We start from the raw sequence: 19339 nt of genomic DNA on the forward strand, positions 1-19339 counted from the left end.
TTGACCTTTGGGACGCGGAGACAAGCCACCATAAACAGATTTAGCCAGTCTCAAAGTCAAAAGTCCTTCTAAGCATTAAAGGACCCATTGTAAAGATCAACATGAAGCCAACGGAGAACGTCATTTATAGGCTACAAGAAGTACAAAAATGCGGCCGGAGATGAATCCAAAAATTACATAATCCAAAAATATTTTGTAGGGTTTACTTGAGTCCTCACGGGTGGCATAATTTAATTGCTATAGGGTCTCGGCATAGGCATTCATGGCCTACGTTGGGTTAGCAAAAGCACAGGTTTAGAAGAAATAGCATTACCGGATAATGTTAGCCGATAATGTTTCCGGTGGGGAGAAAATGGCATTGTGGCGCAACGAACTCTGATATTTGCTGTGATTGTTTAAATAATTTGGTCAGCTGTAACTAATTTTAAAACGTCTTCAACAGAATGTTCTTTAACATCGCGTTTCATAACAGGCCTACACGAATGCCATAGGTAAGACTATGAAACAACCATGCACACATGGTAGGCCTACAGTAAACTTCGAGCAGACCAGCAACGTGCATTCTTGTTTCTTGGAAATGTTAAACTTTCAAAATTAAAATAAAATCTCTATAATGTCTAGGTGCGTGGCTCATTGGATGCAATGGTGCAAGATGAGTTGAATTGGTATTCCTATAGGCCTCCCCATATCATCAGTTTCTCCAAGTATTAGTTATTCTTTCATTCAAGTGGTTGCAACAAGGAATGTCAGGTCGACACAAGAACAGTCAAGTTGCATAGAACTTAAGGACGCCATTCAAAGTAGTTGTTATTGCATTTTGTTAATTAGACTGTAGTTTCAGGTTGTTTGGTAATTCGGGTAATAGGTAGGTATTGGTAATATTACTCTTTGATTGAATGTAACTAAATGTTTATTATCTCCAGTGAATGAATATCATCAAACTAATCCATCTCATGCGACAGATGCGATAGTGATCCATCTCTACCATGCGTTTTCGTTTCTCTCTCCCTCTAATTCGTTTTTTAGCTAGAAACCAGCGCAAGTTGGTGCACTGTGCAACACATCTCACTGGGGCGGTCAGTGTATTTATTGAAGCGGTTCCTATTTAATTAATAGCCCTGAGTAATGAGAAAGAGGGCGCCTAAAATAAAGGTCAATATTGTTACGTTTTTCTTCAGTTCAAAGTCCACAACGTGATGATGGATCTGATTGAATATGAGCCTCACACTGTTTGTACTTCCTGTTTAGCAGATCAACTTATTTCAGTTTCCTATATGATTTATGGGCAAAAGGAATACATATGATCGAGGCCTATGTGTTTTGATCATACACAACTAACACAGACCACTGGTTGGTGCCATGACTCGGTCGCCGGAGCCGGCCGTTCACAGTTCACTGAAATAGCAACAACTGATCTCAACAGAAAAAAATATACAAGCGGACACATAATTGTTACAAGCCCTTCCCAAGACTTCATTTTGTGGCCGAGATAGTAATGTTCAGGGTTATTTAATTGATATCTGCCGATAAGAATCTACAGGCCTACTTATATTGTTCTTCACGTGTGTCTTGGTTTTTAGAAAGTCAAGGGATAGGTTTAGCCTGTATAGCCTACCTGTTAAGATGCAACACTTGTAACACACTTGATACAACACTTGTAACTACTTGTAAAGATACTACAGACTACTTCAACTTTAATGAAAAATAATCATTTTGTCGGACTGTAGTTGGCCCAATTGTACTACCCAAGATAAATGTTAGAAAACTGTCTATACATTTCAAAATATCTAGCAAGGTATGGATTCCTAATGTACATATTATACTTTTATGGAAACCTAGCATATTCATAGCATATTCCTGCTTGAAATAGCTATTGCGTGTTTAAACCACTGTTTTATGGCATTCCAGCGACATTGATGACTAACTCTTAAGCTGTAAGGCCTGTTTATATACGATGAGTAGGCAACTCAGCTTAATAGCGAATGTCTACAGGTATTGTAGAAAAACAAAACAAATAAAATGTAAAAAGAAACAAATGGAGGCAAAATAAACTTACATCGATAAAGCTAAGGAGCTATCACGTAACCGATAGGCCTATCCAACCAAACATCCAATTCAGTTGGATAATACTATGCATACTGCCAAAAGTGTCTCATATAATATAGCCTGATACAGGAGGCCGATTTGAATTACCAGCATCAGATGAATAATGAAGGTAAGACCAATAATCATTTCAAATATTCTGTTTATTAGAAACCTTACTCATACATAGATACATTCATAACATTATCATTTTTTGTATACAAGACAACGTTTTAAGCAACCCTTACTGCGCAAAAAAAGGGAATGCGATGATCTATAGGACGAAATAAGATAATAACATAAAACACGAATACATTGAGAGAGCTTATCCTGAAATAGGATGTAAGGAGTATATTATTATATCATTTCATATAACCATAATTGGCTACACGATATCATAGTTTCATATGGGCTGACCCCTTACAACCGCAACTGGAATGCGACATTAGGACGAATTTGCAACAATAACATATAACACTATTACATTGAGATAGAGTATCCAGAAATAGAATGTAAATAGTATCATATTATATAATTTACATACTTTTACAATGAGTTCCATGGTATGGTACAAAAAGGGACACCAAATGACACAATGGCTAGTAGCAAAAACAAATTAGCCTTTACAGCACCTCCGACTGAATAATAATAATAATAATAATAATAATAATAATAATAATAGAGTAAATAATATATACGCATACGCCTGTATGCATTGTAAATATACTGAATTCATGTTAAGGCTATCTGATTTGTTATGCGACATTCTTATAATTGTTTAGTCGTTTGTATCGACTAATTGTGTTCAAAAAAGTGAACATTTACAGAAAAATCATTCACTGCAAACCATTGCTTATAATTCACATCACTAACATGCTGCAAGTACATTTCACTGCTATAGCCTATACTCAATAGCCTATACATTAAATATAATACAGCGGGTTCCCCAGATGTTAAAGGTGCACACACTAACGGTTCCATTATGTTTCTAATACAAATTTTCATTCCAGTAGACCTAATTTACAGTCACCATTCATGTAGCTTGTTTCAACGATGCCTTTTTAAATGTGCACTTTTTCAGCGGCAACTTTATCCTATAGGATTATCAGGTACAAAGAGCTTATCGACTGCGATGGATGCATTTAGGAAGAACACAATTATCCTCGCGTATTATTGCAATAGGCCTATGGGTCTCCAGCAACTATTTTGTGAAATAATTGTCGGTTAGCACAACTCTGTTGATCTTTGATAGCAGCACGAAACCGTGTTTAAACGTCAATGTGTAGGCTACAGCTCATCTGATCTAACCCCAAGTTTCTCAGAGGGGGTGGCTCAGAGAGGGTGGCTCAGAGGAGGGGGGGGGGAGATAAAATATTAAAATATCTCTAAAAAGTTGTCAGCACATGAACATATTCATGGCAAATCATATTTCAATGCGCAGCCATAAATAGGTTGGCATTGATAATGAGGTTTATTATTCCTTTCCTCAGATCTGCGGCTTGAAGTCTGACTTAGTGCCCATGACCGTGAACGTGCCCAAAACACGTGGCGAGGCCTACAGAAAAGAGATAAGGGTAATGTTCCGCTTCCCCAACAAGTGATCGTTGGGGAGACATTTCGCAACTGGAAAAGTTGTTCATCCTAATCAATCTACACTGTCAATTGGCGATGAGTGTGCCTAAGTGCCTCCACTGAAATCGGTGAGGAATAAGCCTTGAAGCATTTATCTGTCACTCTGGCCTCCTTGTTTTTAATATTACTTTTCAGTTCTTCTTTCGTGGGTTTTTTGTCCAATCTTCTCCTCTAATAGATTAGCAAGTATCATTATGCAATTATATGGCATTTATTATAACAAAGATTATTCCGTTTTAACTACTTTGCTTTGGAAACAAAAGGAACACAAATTCCATCCTATGCGTCACGCAAGAATATCATCTCACAGCTCACTGAATAGGTATTTTACCAATTCAGATAATCAAATTCTGCATAACTGGAAAGTCGCTAAATGTAAAGTTATGACAGTAGTGTGGCCGTTCGTTTTAGGCTTACTACTAGGCTACACCTCCTATATTATTGTTGTTTCTCATTCATCTGATTCATCAGCCTGCTTTTTAATGTGGATGAGTAAGGGTTGAAGAGTGCATGCATTTGCAGAAGGCTTCCGAACGTACAGTATAGCCTTTACTGCCTATCGATTCACCTTCTGGTGCATCTCTAAAAGAAGGACAAAGCTTGCTCCCTTAGCATGAGTCTCTTCTTCTTCATACGCCGGTTCTGGAACCAGATTTTAACCTGTTGGTCGCTGAGATTAAGACGGTCGGAAAGCTCCCTCCGCCGCTGTCTGGTGATGAACTCATTGAGCATGAACTCGCCCTCGAGCTCAGCAAGTTGGAGTTTGGAGTAGGGTTTGCGTTTCTTTCTGGTCCGGGTGTGCATCGGGTACCACGGAGCACCTGGAGGGGGCATACAACGGATTAGTCACAACAGATGCAAAATTTACGGTCACCTCCAAGGCTACTCCTTTCAATGTGACTTGCTGTGCGCACAGCGTATACACTTGTTTTGATCTGTATCTGGACCATATTTCAAACTCATTCAGAGAAATCACCAGAGAAACCAAAGGAGAAGGAACAGAGACCACTAATGTAGCTACTGTAGTCCGTGTCACATGAAGTTTTACTGTTGCAGTTAAAGCTACATTAACACGATAATTAAGTCTTGCTTGCAAATACCCCTACTTATTTACCCGTTCCGAGGCATATTAAACGACTACTTAGTACACAGCGACAGATATTAATTCTGTTTACGAGTCATTAAAACAAAACCCTCTCTATTCGATGCAGTCATCCACAGCGGCTCACCTCTTTAAATCACTGCACTAATTTGTATGCATAATAGAAAGCATATAACAAGATAGACCAAATGATACATTCGCGTCGGAGCACATTCAGAATGATTGTGTTTTACACACATGCAATGACAATGAGACCGTCCACTAAACATCTCTAGAGCGTTGTATCAATAACTGTAGGCTCCACAAACGCTTGAAGCGTTGAACATTTTAGGGCAACCCCTAGCGGCGTTTGTCCACTACGCAAGTACACTGCAGGCAAATCAAAATAGGGGGATGAGCATCATTATGGCGAATCCTAGAACACAGCTTGGCTATATGTTATGCTGGTGCGGGCAGGCTACTTTCATAATAAACAATCATAATTGTGTTTTATAATATAACTGTGACTGATATCATGGGACCCACCTCCGCCTGCAGCTATGTTGCCTGGGTGATTTCCCGGGGACACCAGGGTCTGTGGGTCGCTGGATAAAGGCTTACTCCCCTCATTGAGCAACGAAGAGCTAGAATCGGATTCCAGAGATTGGCATGATGGCGGGTCTTGTGTTAGTTGCTCGGTTCCATAATCATATTTAGAGAAAGCAGCACTGTTGTTGCTCATTCCACTGTGCATCCCATGGTCAGATGTTATTGATGATGTGTCTCTCGCCCTATCCTCTCGCTTGAGGTTGCTGCCACCTGAACAGTTCTCTCTGCTCCCGCTGCCGTTGCTATAATAACATTTACCCTCTTCTGGCCGAGTAATTTCACACGACCGATTGAAAGAGGGGTTAATAGACACGGGACTGCTAAAGTAGGATTGAGAGTATCCATTGCATGGCTCCGATGGATTCCACGGGAGGGAGCAAACATTGTCCCTTCTCGGGTAGGAAAGAGACGGTAGCCCCGCCAGTTGTCCCCCTGAGGCTCTAAAATTCGGAAAGTAAAATGTGTCTCCAGTGTGGATGTTTACCAACGGTCCCACAAACCCGGGATTAAGGAGATTATGCTCGCCCATTTCCGCGGGCCCGACCAACAGCTTCTAGTTTATTGCAATCTGACATTTAACGTGGTTAAACCTGGAGGTGCACCTGATTGGTCTTCCTCCAGTCACGTGTCCAGGCTAACTTCTGCTTCACAGGGTACCACCCACTTGGTCCATCCCAGACAAAACAAAACATTAACTTCTGTATTACGGAGGTTTATATGCTTTTTAAAAATACTATAAATGTTTTATTAAAAATGTATAATCTTGTTTTTCTTCTCTGGAAGCACGTCGAGTCCAAACTACTACTCTTTTTACGTTCTACTGTACAAATATATGGAACTGTCCCTAGCCTCGTTTAATATCTTTATTAGCTGGCAAAAGTTTTAAAATACTATTTCTTATGAAAACTATTTATTTTCCTAGATGGAGAGTGCGCACATGACATCTTGTTTTCGAGCAAATTACGGTTGAATTCAATGTCATATAAAGCTGTGATGTCCCTATTTTACAAGCTTGTTTTAAGAAAAGACTGATGCTCATTGCTGCTCTCTACTCATATTTACAGTAACGGGGTCAGCAGGTTGAAACCATTGGCTCTGTAAAATAAGACGATATTCTATAAGGTTACTTTAAGAGCGTATATTTCACATAATATTCTCCCGTACACCTCACATGAACAACTTTAACAGATACCCCCTATAAACGTTTGCAGGCAAACTCTGTAGGGATTGTTATACCTCTCGCAATTCTTTTATATGAATTTTACAAGGTAGCAGAGGGCACTTAACTGATTCAATCGGCGGAGGCGCTCTTCAGCATATTCATTAATGAGTTGATTTGTGGTTAAAACTCTAAACGTACACTGTAGGTATATCAATGTATTCCAACATAACCTTTAATAGAGCAAAGCACAACACCGATAGAGATAAAGACCTTTCGGATAATACAACAGCAAACGGAATTCTCCCTTTCAGTAAAAAACAAAAACTTTACCATATTTCAAATGATACAACCAGTATTGAGACACTTAGCCAGGATTTGGCGCATACATTCCAACGTGGTCTTATGATTAAAATTGTCTAACATATATCGTGGTTTCAAAATATTTATATGGTATGGTCTACCCCATTTTCTCTTTCCTCTCCTCCCCACTGGACCGCAGATCCTCCAATCAATTGCATTTGGTATATCTGGAAATACTTAGCCTACACCCAGTGTACTTTCTTAGATATAAATCCGTCCAGTATATATCGTATAGTGACACTAATCCTAATTCTTCCGAAATTACGTCATGCTTAGCCATTTTCCACCAGCAAGACTGACAAATGAATTTATACATCTGCAGGTTTGTAATCATGTAGACCTATGAATATCAATTTCCAAATGAATATGCCTATCATGCGAACACATGTGTATAGGGTTTTAAGCTCATTGCCTTTAGGTTCCCATATGGCTAGCATTGCATGTGACAATGTTGGCCTATCAAATAACGGCTGGCATAAACACTTAAATATATGAATAAATGCATAGGCCTATTGATTAATAGGCTACATTCAAGGCCAACTCAAGTGGTTGAGAGAAAATTGCTATATTGAGCTTCAAACATATTCGACCCTCAGATTATAGCGATGAAACAATGCTTTTCTAAAACTAGCTTTTTCATTCCATCATAAAAAAAGTTTCACATTTTGATATTACAACACATAAAACTGTATGAAAAAGGCACCGATGTGTTTGGATTTGGCCTTTTGGATTTGCATCCTGTGTCGCAAACTATTTCAATAGTTGAGGTATGTCCAGGTCTATTTTATGTGATATAATAAAAATATTTTTACGCCAACAAAATCGTATTCAAATTTATGAATTTGAATGTTAAGTGTGTAGCATTTAGCATTTGCAAGTTGAGCCGCCTATGCGCTACAAACTGCCACGGAAGTGTTATCTGAGAGCAATTAGCATTTAAACATTGGTTGAAGTACGATTTGCAACACAGCCGTTATTTGATACATCGTCAACAGCGACAGATATCTAAACGCAAAAAGCCTCAACCCGTAAATAGAACGAAAAGTATCAATGTCAAATTGGAGACGCTCCCAAGGATTCTTTGCGGTTTCGTCTAGTCTCATTGACTTTCAGAATTTCCTCTACTATCATTCCAGACGCTTGCACCTAATTAGTGTATCTCGCAATGTAGTGCAACATCAAGTCAATGTTATATATTAGGAGATACACCCATCTGAACACTACTGGACATCTTGCTATCACTTCACAACCTCTCCTGTTATCAATTAGGAATCCCTTAAATAATATGTTGCACATACAAAAACACCAATAACATACATGACCAAAACCTCCAACAAGCATTTGCAAAGTATAACTTTAAAAAATATGCCTATCTTCTTATGATGATTTAACTTTACCTCAGAGAGAACAGAGGCCACGTCGTTGCGCTGTAGCGCAGCACCCATACAAGGCCTTCGATCCAAGTCTCCCACACAATCAGATTTCATATTCACACAACCAAACCAGTTCTGAGGCAAATCTATACAGACGATACCATTAGAGGGTTGTGGAATTGAGAAACTGTCATTGTGAGGGCGAACCTATAGTTTTCATATCTTTGTTTTTTGTTTAAAAAGACAAATGGCAAATTGTACTTAGCAGTTCAAGGTCAGTGTCTAGTGCACTGTCTGCTCCGTATTGAATGTGCTGTCTTGGAATCCCTGGTCCTATCCAGACAGGGTAGTAGCATAAACAAAGATTGTTTTCCTTTAGGCTTATGCTGCCTGTGAATGTACGGAAAAATACACTAAAATAATACATTTAGAACAACCTCATTCGTCCCAACACTTTCACGGTTATTCTGGTATTATCAAATACATTTTATTGTAATGATAACTAATTAAGTCATCATATTAATCCATTAAGTATTAATGTAGGCCTTTAGAAAGGGTTAGTTTTGCAATGCAACAGTCATAAACGCCAGCATTAGATGTAGGTTAATGCTGCTGCAAACCTTTGAACTTGACCATTGCCAAGTCTTACTGTATTTTAATTTATTTAGACACAATGACTGTACATGATTATACATGTTGACTATACAGTAGGCTAGAAGGCAGATGTGTGTGTGTGTGTGTGTGTGTGTGTGTGTGTGTGTGTGTGTGTGTGTGTGTGTGTGTGTGTGTGTGTGTGTGTGTGTGTGAGTGAATGAGTGAGTGAGTGAGTGAGTGAGTGAGTGAGTGAGTGAGTGAGTGTGTGTGTGTGTGTGTGTGTGTGTGTGTGTGTGTGTGTGTGTGTGTGTGTGTGTGTGACAGTAGCCTATATCAATTTCTCAATTTCTTTAAAAAGAAGAATTAAATCATCACTTATATAAGACATTTTGACAATAAATACAGTGGTTTACTGAACAATCTGACCACAATGTCAATCAACAACTAAATTCATATTTAAATATTTAACATGCAGGCCTATGTGTGCATTATTCATTACACCCAATTTGCAATTATTTAGAAAACAATAACATATTTCAACAGTGACAATACTAGCACATTGAAAATATGTATGCCATCATGTGTGGTTCTGAAAATTGTGTTTACGGATAATGTGGACCTATATTCATGCTCTAGCATACCATATCACTACCACAATGTAGCATACCATATCACTACCACAATGACAACAAATGGCTTAATGCTGTTGATTCTCTTCATAAAAACAGTAACACTAACAACATCAACAATATGACTGCTAAACCTGTACTACACAACTACTACTACTACTACTACTACAACTACTAATACTACTACTACTACAACAACAACAACTACTACTACTACTACTACTACTACTACTACTACTACTACTCCTACTCCTACTCCTACTCCTACTACTACAATCAATAGTAATAATAATGATTATAACAAATTTCAAGATGCAAAATATTAATATGTGATTGATGTGTGTACAGAAATTCTGAGCAAGCTGCAATCCTACTTCCTGATATGTTCACCTTGCCACCACCAGAGGTTATCAGCTCCCTTTCTAATTTCTTACTCTGCCCTTGCTGACACTCAAGATGGTGGGACCTGGCAGGATAGGTCTAAGGACTCTGTCTTACCCAGCATGAACAACTTTAATTAAAATTGTGAAACTCTGATTCATTGTGTATTGAAGTACATTTTGTTTGCTTATAAAATTGTAGCCTATTTGCAATGGCAATTAATTAAAAGATATAACAACTAATTTAAAAAAAATAATCGTGAAAATAGGCCGTTATGTGTTATGTATAAACATACTTTGCTAAGATTAGCCTTGTCACTGCAATACTTTTTTTTGAATGATGATGATGATGATGGTTATTATTATTATTATTGATAATAATAATAATAATAATAATAATAATAATAATAATAATAATAATAATAATAATAACAATAATAATTATAATTATAATACCGTACGAGATAATTAACGCTTGTAAGTGCATTTCAATTTCCCTAAAATTCACTTTGCCTTTGAAATTGGCAACAAACCCGATTCAAATATCAACGCCAAACTTTACACTCTGAATGCATAGGTTTAGCGTAGTTTGACCTGTGGATTCCATCATGAATATCTATGGTACAATGCTCTTGATTTGTCATGACTTTTATTCATATAATATAATATATCATTATTTAGTGCAGTGGTAATATTTTGCATTACATTGTTTGTGTGTTGTTGTTGATGTTTCGCCTGCCTGGCACGTTGTTAAACGTTTTTGTTTTGAATTTACATTCAGTATGTATGTGAATCCCTGTGATTTCCTTGACCATGTTACAATCGCTCATGTAAGCCTAATCAAAGAATGGATGCAGACTGAAACACATTTGAGGCAGGCACGCATGTCTCTCTTTTAAGAATATGAGATTAATAATATAGCTAAATGATCTAATTATCAACTAAAATATTTAACCTAAAACATGATCATCGCAAAAACATGTGCCATAACTATATATTCAGATTTCATTTGACATGACATTTCTTTCCATATTTGAATGCCTTCACATCACACAGCAACAACTTAAACCCGTTCAATTTAATCTGTTTAGAGAAAAAGTGTCGGGACATTTTAAGAATACAATTCAGAATTATTTTGACACTTCACTCTAACTCAAACACATATATTCCTGTCGGTCCACAGCTGAACAAAAAAAGTAACATTTTCTTGTACACAAAAATACGTAGTTTTAGTTTGACCGAATATGCATTATTTGGAAAGAGAGGGGTCAGGCCTACCTTTAATCGTTTTACTGTGGGCGACGTCTCACTTTTGGCAAAATCAATTCCTCTCAGGCGGCGCGCCTGAGCAGTGCATTGAGGACGCACTATGGCTGCTGGCTGCAGATAAGTTGAGTCGGTTTGAGACATCAATGTTCTACCTGTCCATCGTGGTCAATAACACACACCTCATGATGAGTGCATGAAACCATTGGTGGTTTGGGTAGCGCGGAGAGAGAAAACGCACTTTGAGACGTGCTCTGTAAAACACAAAAGAACAGAACCCAAATGTTAACGATAGACTCAGAAATGTTCAGAAATGTTCAAGTTAGAGGATATCCGTGCATTTCCCCTTTTTTATGTATTTATGGCCTGTCATTAAGTCTAGCTGTCTAGACAGGGAAATAACACCTTGTTTGTCTGCAAACAAACCGCGGGCATTCGTGCCCACCCCCCTATTTATTATTCACAAGCTGCTGTGATGTCAAGGTCAAAGTGACTGCATAGTCACGGTCAAGGGTAAAGCACACATGACGTAAGAACACCCCAGACAAGGTATATTACGATATAGGTGGATCCACATCCAAAAAATAAATGAGAATCGATATAAGGTTCATGTAAGTTTCGGTTTGAAATAATCATCATCCACACACAAATTATATTAGCGGTGCGTTAAACAATATGGTCATATGATATACCTGCTGGTGATTTTTGAATTTCGGTGTGGGTGAAAACTGACGTGTGTGTGTGTGTGTGTGTGTGTGTGTGTGTGTGTGTGTGTGTGTGTGTGTGTGTGTGTGTGTGTGTGTGTGTGTCATTCTATTCCTCGTCCTATTGGCCTAGGCCTTACAGGCTACTATTTCTAATGGTAGGCTAATAGGCCTTTATCGAAAATAAAAACGATGGCTATGATCATAGTGATGGTAACAATTGATACATCTATTAATCTATGTTATGACCTTAAAGATACTAACTTAGAGCCGAATATCAATGTGCAAATGTGCGTATTTCGTAATTCTCGCTATAGTCTCTCATTGACTTCAGTGCGAGACTATCAATTTTACGTACGCGTTTCTCGAATCATTCAGCCCGAAATTGACCACTCTGCGTACCTTGATAAATCGTAGTAGGATGATAATAAGCATAAAAGCGCAACATGGTGACATTACTAACCGCGGCAAGGTTTCCTCTATTTTGGAATGCTTTGTAGGGCCTATACCTAGTTTTCTAAGCTTAGGCATGTTTGTGGGAACAATACGAGTGGCTACGACAACTATGGATTAATTTAGAGCAAACAACAAATATTTAAGCACCAGACCTATCAGTATTTTCTGCATGCAAGGCCACCAACAAATCGCCTAAACAACGAAGCGAAACAATTTTAACATGCAAATAGCACTGTTGTGCACAAGAAAATACATTCCACGAGAGCTGCAAAGCTTGAACTATTTTGCGATTTAATAAATTATTTGTGAGGTCCTTACTGCTTTGGTTATGATGGGGAATGTAGCTGTTCTACTTTCATTGTCGTATTTAGAAGTCATATTCGTCGTAAGCAAGGGGTATCTAATTATTTGAAAATACTGAAAATATTGCTGACAGTAAGCATCTCTTGCCTTTACCTTGGATTCGACATACAATTATGAGCCTGTCGAGGCTGTCTAAAACGTTTCGAGAATGATTCGAGAGTTTAGGGGTTACTAGTCTTTGGTGTATTACAAGTATTATTATTATTAGTATTAGTATGGACTTTGAAAGATAGATTTATACAGGGCTCAAGATAAAAATGTGTCTCTATGTTAGTTTGACGTGTGTGTGTGTGTGTGTGTGTGTGTGTGTGTGTGTGTGTGTGTGTGTGTGTGTGTGTATCCGCGCGCGGGTCTCACCTTGATCTGTACCTGAAAAACTATGCAAAATATACCACTTAATATACGAATGTCGAACGTCATGATGGTGACAGCGGAACAACGAGTATTCTACACAAAAAGGGCAGATTTGTCAACAACAACTGTTCTTTGGCATATACAAATTGAGATAGACAACAATAAAGCGGTATGAATCCGGATGGGCCTACGTTGTAATCTCATCTCTATTGCAAGCATTCACAGACTTCACATGCAAGGTTAACTTATATACAGTGATATACTGACTATATTAGTGCAATCCCCTCTGTGGTGTACCCATCAAGCGGGTTTTGCAACATAACATGTTCTTGTCACAACAAACACTATACTTTTTTATTGTGTGTCATGTGGACGTGTCTTTCATGTCTATTCAAATAACCCTCTGCGCTGAGTTGATAACTCTTTACATATCCTAACCCTCAACAACGCTGATGGGACAAGTACACAAGTACCCGAGGGATGTTGTTTGACATTCACCAATAGTGTGGGTATTTTGATAGCAGAGAGACGACAAATGCAAATACAAGCTGACTAGTGATAAAATGGCTTAAAAGTGAGATCATGCATTCAAAGACTTCGATCAGTTGAAATCATTGAAATAATCTTCATCGTCATTATTTATTTATGAAACACGTTACCAGTACGTTATTTAACACCACAATAAAGTTCACATACTGCACGAAGGAAAGTTACAGACTGCTTACAAGGCGTGTGAACCGTTCAAATGTTTACGATATATACTATAGACAAAAAATAAAATAAAACGATTGTGCATTTGTGTAATACTCACTGACTTTAATTGCTTACAATCATTCCAGTTGCATGACAGAGATATCCTTCACTGATAAAGGAGCACATTAAGGTCTTGAAACATTCCAATTTACAGCCCTGTCATACGATTATATGAATTAAATAATAAGGCATTGCACTGTACATGTTAACAATATAGCAGTCTTGCGTTTACCCTAGGCTTACAAAACATATCCCACAGAAAGAAACGTTAGCTTTTGAAATCCGGAAGGCATTTTTCAACAAAATCATTTATCATCCTTCGCCCCTCTCTGAGTTCTTGGCTGAAGAAAAAAAAATCTCAATGTTTTTGTTAAGCCTTTCGAGTTCAGTAAAGTTCCTGTTCTTCCTGACAAATTCGTCCATATTGCAATTACCTTTCTTTGAATGGCATGAGGATTTTTTCGTCTGTTTTGATCTGGCAGTTGGACAAAAAGTCTTAGAAATGTCATTATTCCTCTGGAGATTTGTTTGAGAAAAAACACGCAATCCTTGTGTCATTTGGAAACACAGATATCGTTTTAAATATTATATATTTATATATGTACATTCAAATAAAAACAATGATTAAATTGAATTCTCAACATTTTCACAGTTTTTAGAGCATTTCTCTAAATCGAAATCAGGAGCGGTGGTGGCGTGGCGTGGACCGTTGAACTTAAATAAAAGACACAGCCGAAGTGTTCTTCAGGTATCGTTTTCGATAAGAGGTAAATATCGGACTTAAAGATAGGGTGGATATCAGCTGCAGTGTTGAGTGGACTGGACATCTATCAAGTCGTATGCATATGATTATTAGTCTTGGATTTACTGACAAATTTCTTCTCCTTCACCCGTCGGTTCTGGAACCAAATTGTGACTTGGCGCTCTGAGAGGTTGGTACCCGCGGAGATGCGTCTCCTCTTGTCTTTGGTGATGAACTTGCTGGCTGCATATTCTTTCTCCAATTCCTTCAACTGAAGCTTGGTGTATGGAACCCGTTTCTTACGTCCACGGCGGTAACTGCTCACCTCAGGCTGCAGAGGGACTACATCTGCAAAAAAAAGAGAGAGACAGGACTATTATTAAGAGATTTTCCAGCACAATTTACTAATGTATATACATACATTTAATTTACTAATTTCATAATGCATGTTATAGAGACATACACTAATGAATCTGTGTTCTATCAGTTCAATAGGCCTAAATCACCTGTCGACCCAAGTGGTCCTATGTTTAGGCCTACGTAGATGAACTGGAGAGATTTCTTTGACGCGGGTCATTTCAAGCTCTAAAAAGTGTGGGGACTATAGATGTAATCTTTATTTATTTCCTCCCCGAATATTTACTAAACCATGTAACAGACATGTTATTACGGCAGTCGAGATGTCTGATGTGTATGACAGCACCTTGCTTTTGGGTGGAAGTCTTTTAATTGCACTAAATGCACTACGCAGAGCCATTTTGGTGAATTATTTGAATACTTCATTACGTGACACTTTTGTTGATAAAGATATGGAATTGATATAGAGGCTCTGACAGACAATCAAAGGCAACCTACCTACATCCAAGCCTGATGTCACGATTTTCGCATCCCATAGAAAACGTATGTGGGATGATTTTCTATGTTTGGTATGAGTTGATGTAGTGGACAACATCTGTCTGACATGTTGATAATAAACAAAGTATACAAATAAATAATGTTAATCAAATATCCCTAACACCATTCGTTTAGATGATATCGAAGGGCATCTCGGTGGGTCTTATTGTGACAACGTTGATACACATCCAGTACACACGGTGCTCCAAACATTTTGCGTAAAAGGTATGCAAGTACTTAAAGAGTACGCAGGTCTGAGGTCGTGTATGGCCATGACTTGTGGTTTTCACAAATCGTCATCAGACCAAGTTCCTCATTGGCTATGACATGACAGGACAGGTACAGCATTGCTTTGAAGACTGGGGTTGGGGTTAAGACATAACCCCTCAATATACTGTTTTTCCCTAATGTATCATGAGAGACTTGAAAGTATAGGCCTATGGCATACATAGGCTACTGAATATTGTGATAGGCCTAGGCTCCTGGGGTCATATTGTATTTAGCACCTGGATATTATTGAAAACTGCTTAAAACATGGCTTGAATCCATCCATTTTCTTCTAATTTCCTGAGATAAAACGTTAAGGGAGATGAGAGATAAGAGAGAAAACTTGCTCCGCCTTATCATGCCCATGTACCACAGATGGAAATCGTCCATTTTTGTTATTGATTTGAAAAGGAATTTGTTCTCAAGGCTTTTATTAAGAATTAGTGCGTTTTGAAAGCATATGTAACGTCCTTAAAAGTTAACATGCGACGTCTCCAAGCTAATATGAAACACACACGAACACGTGCATGTACAAAATCACAAACATCGGTTGTGTGTGTGTGTTTATGCGCACGCACGTGTGTGTGTGTGTGTGTGTGTGCTTCTCATTTGTGTATGTTTTTGAGGAAAAAGTGGTCAAAATGGCGTGAGGGGAGCTAGGGAGACAATCAAATGCATCTGTGTCCGAAATTCACACGGCTACGAATTTCATAAAGATGATAAAACGTTGTGGTAAAAGAAGCAGTCTAGTAAACACTGTGTAAACAGCATACTGGTTGGTTATGGCCCGTGTGTCCTCTATCAAATATCTGATTTGTAGGTGGTCATTACAAAGGGAAAGCCTATTTTTCCCAAAGCAATGTGATAGTCAACAGTTTGAAGCAACACAATGTTAAGACAGATTGTACACCCAAACGTCATAAACAAATTTAACATTTATTCTGTCATTTGCAAAACGCCCTCGCCACATTGCAGGGCGCTGCTGACACAGATTCTGAGATTTATTGGCACAATCCAAACAGTAGCCTAGCCTACTCGCTACTTTTTCATATGAGGGGCAAAGGTATGTTGTCGTGCCCCTGTCTATCTTGTGACTAAGAAATAACCAAGCTGAAACGACATGTTTTGTTTAGGAAAACTTTGTGTCACGTTTACGTGATTATCATATTATACATGAAGTAACATCGCATTGATTGTTTTCTCTGACGATCAATTATTTAGCAATAATTTTAAACAAATTCGTGAGGTTGAGCTGAATTGAAGGCATGACATTGATGGAATATTTAAGTGATCAGTCTCCATGTCAACAGCGCAATCACTCCCTTAGTCCAGGACGTACTGGATCTAAATATGTAGTCTGTCAGTTGCATTGGGCTACACGCTGTGCAATTCTCCTGCAAATGTTGTGCTGTCTTTCTGTTTGTTCTTTATCGTTTGCATTTCCATCCACATCACATGGCTATTGAACATTTGCTGCACATGATGAACCATTACTGATGAAATCACTGAATTAGATTAGACGCGTAAATACAATGTGAATACTGATACGAATAGACTAAATTGAGATTGAAGAATGGTTATGACCACTGTTATGATATGAATAAACAAATCAATATAAAAAAAAACAAAGAAATTGTTTTTTAAATATTGTAGAAAAAAATTGCATGTTAATCATATTTTCTTAGGACCTACCTGGAAAAGGTGATTTCCAAAGATGAGTGGACTGTGTTTGCTCCTTGGAACAGTACACCTGCCCATCCCAGCCATTAGAAAGAGCCCAGTGCTGATAGCCCTCCATAGGAATCAACGCGTCGTGCCGGGGTTCGGGATGAGCACTAATACTGGGTACGACTGATACATCTAAATATCCTGGAACAGCTTGATACGAGCTGGCAAAACTGGGATAGAAGGCAAACTCTTTAGCCCTGCTAGACAGCTCTTCCGTTGGCAACGCGGTGCTGGGCTCGGCATATTTTTCTGCAGGATGGTAGGAGCAGGGCTTCTGTTGCAAGTTCACGTTGTGCGAGTGAGATAATCTACAACCGTAATAGGGGTTTCCAAACGGATAACCGTAGCTCAGAGATGCACTAGATGAGGTTTGGGGAGCTGGACACTGTCGACCGGTGTCTGGGGAAGATATATCCGAGTATACGGAGCCCTGGTGAGTCGCTATAGTGCCAGAATGTCGCCCCAACGCAGGGTGCGACATCAGGTCCCTGCAATGGGTCGCAGGGCAATTCCCGCTCAGTCCCTCCATTGTTTGGCTTTTATTATTATTATTTTCATTCGGCCTTTTTTCGTAAACGTACATCAAGGTGTCCGCCCAGCGTGGATGCAGAACCAGCGAAGTCGTCATATCAGGGGCTGCCGATGCTTTTTAAAAGTCGAGTACTCCAAGACGGACACCTCATTTCCAACTACATTTTACGCAAGCGCATGCGCAAGCAACACCCGCGTGTCCAGTTCATTAAGCCTCCGGCATGTGATATGCTAACAAACCCAGCGAGATTGGGCTTGTGAGTGGGGGGAGAATAGCCCTTTAAACAACTACCAGCTCACATTTCACCGCTTCTTTCTGGGGAATCCAAAATCCTATCATTGGCTGAAGTCACCAGACGAACATCCTTAAAGGGAAAGTCAGATAGCTCCCGTGACAGGGAAATGAAAACAACCTGCACAAGTTTAGCCGACTCTCCAAAAGAATAACCTGGAATAAACATTTCATCTTTACTTCAGAATATTTTTCTTGTTAGGTAATCTGAGTAAATAATTACCTTTATTTATTTATTTGAATGTGTTGTTCATTATTCTGCAAGTACTGTTGATATGATAATATAGATTACTTGCATGTTTAAAGCATTAGTTTAGATCCACAATCAAAATGCGAATTTCGACTTGAATATGCTGTTATGGTACAATAATGAAATACACAAGAATATAAATGTAGGTGCATGATGTAACATTTCGGTGAGTATTTTCTTGCAATTAATGGAATCAATGCAAATGAGTCAGGAAACCATGAAAATGAAGGAATCTGCGAGACCTAACAGAGAAATCTGTTTATCAGCAATTAGTAATTTAAATGATTCAAACTTGGGACAAAAACATGGGAAATAATTTAGCCACATTAACCTCTTGTCTCTCCAAATATTAAAGACAAAAGTCATTTATACATGTAAGTCAAGTCTGTGGTCAAGTTGAACAAACATGAACAACAGCGTGGGCCTTTTTCATTAGGTTAGTCTTCAACAGAATATTGAATGAATTTGCTTGAGGGAAAACAATTTTTTCCCGTCGTAATAGATAAAGGAGATACTTCTGAAGAAACCTAATAGTGACATGGTAGATTATCATATTGTAGCCTGTATCACCTAGAACAAACAGGGACATTTATTTTAAATGTTAAACCTTTTTCAATCGCCTCATAATGATATGCCAACAGATATGTGAGTGTTCATTGATTCACAAACTGAAGCACAGGCGCTCTTTCTCTATTCATAAAGGCTATCTTTTAGTCTACTTTTTATCCGATAGAGAGAGAGAGAGAAACAATTGCAAATCATAGATTTTGAGTGTAAAATCAGAAGATGCTACATTTCCAAATTCTACAGGTTTCTGAAAATCCAAATAATCCAAAT

General features: G+C 38.4%; 2 protein-coding genes across 2 annotated transcripts; both read right to left on the bottom strand.

Annotated features, from left to right (window-relative positions):
* Positions 1-4296: 4296 nt before the first annotated feature.
* hoxc12a (homeobox C12a) lies at positions 4297-5979 on the bottom strand (the record flags this gene model as incomplete). The annotated part of the gene is given in 3 exon segments (XM_083675679.1): positions 4297-4535; positions 5342-5952; positions 5954-5979. Coding segments are annotated over 3 exon segments (876 nt in total).
* Positions 5980-14628: 8649 nt separating this feature from the next.
* Positions 14629-18057, bottom strand: hoxc13a (homeobox C13a; the record flags this gene model as incomplete). Its single annotated transcript, XM_083675856.1, has 2 exons — positions 14629-14888; positions 17394-18057. The coding sequence occupies 2 exons, from the start codon at positions 18055-18057 to the stop codon at positions 14629-14631; spliced, it is 924 nt and encodes a 307-aa protein (XP_083531982.1).
* Positions 18058-19339: the final 1282 nt, after the last annotated feature.

Source organism: Argentina silus (assembly GCF_951799395.1).
Source record: "Argentina silus genome assembly, chromosome: 8".
Classification (NCBI taxonomy): Eukaryota; Metazoa; Chordata; class Actinopteri; order Argentiniformes; family Argentinidae; genus Argentina; species Argentina silus.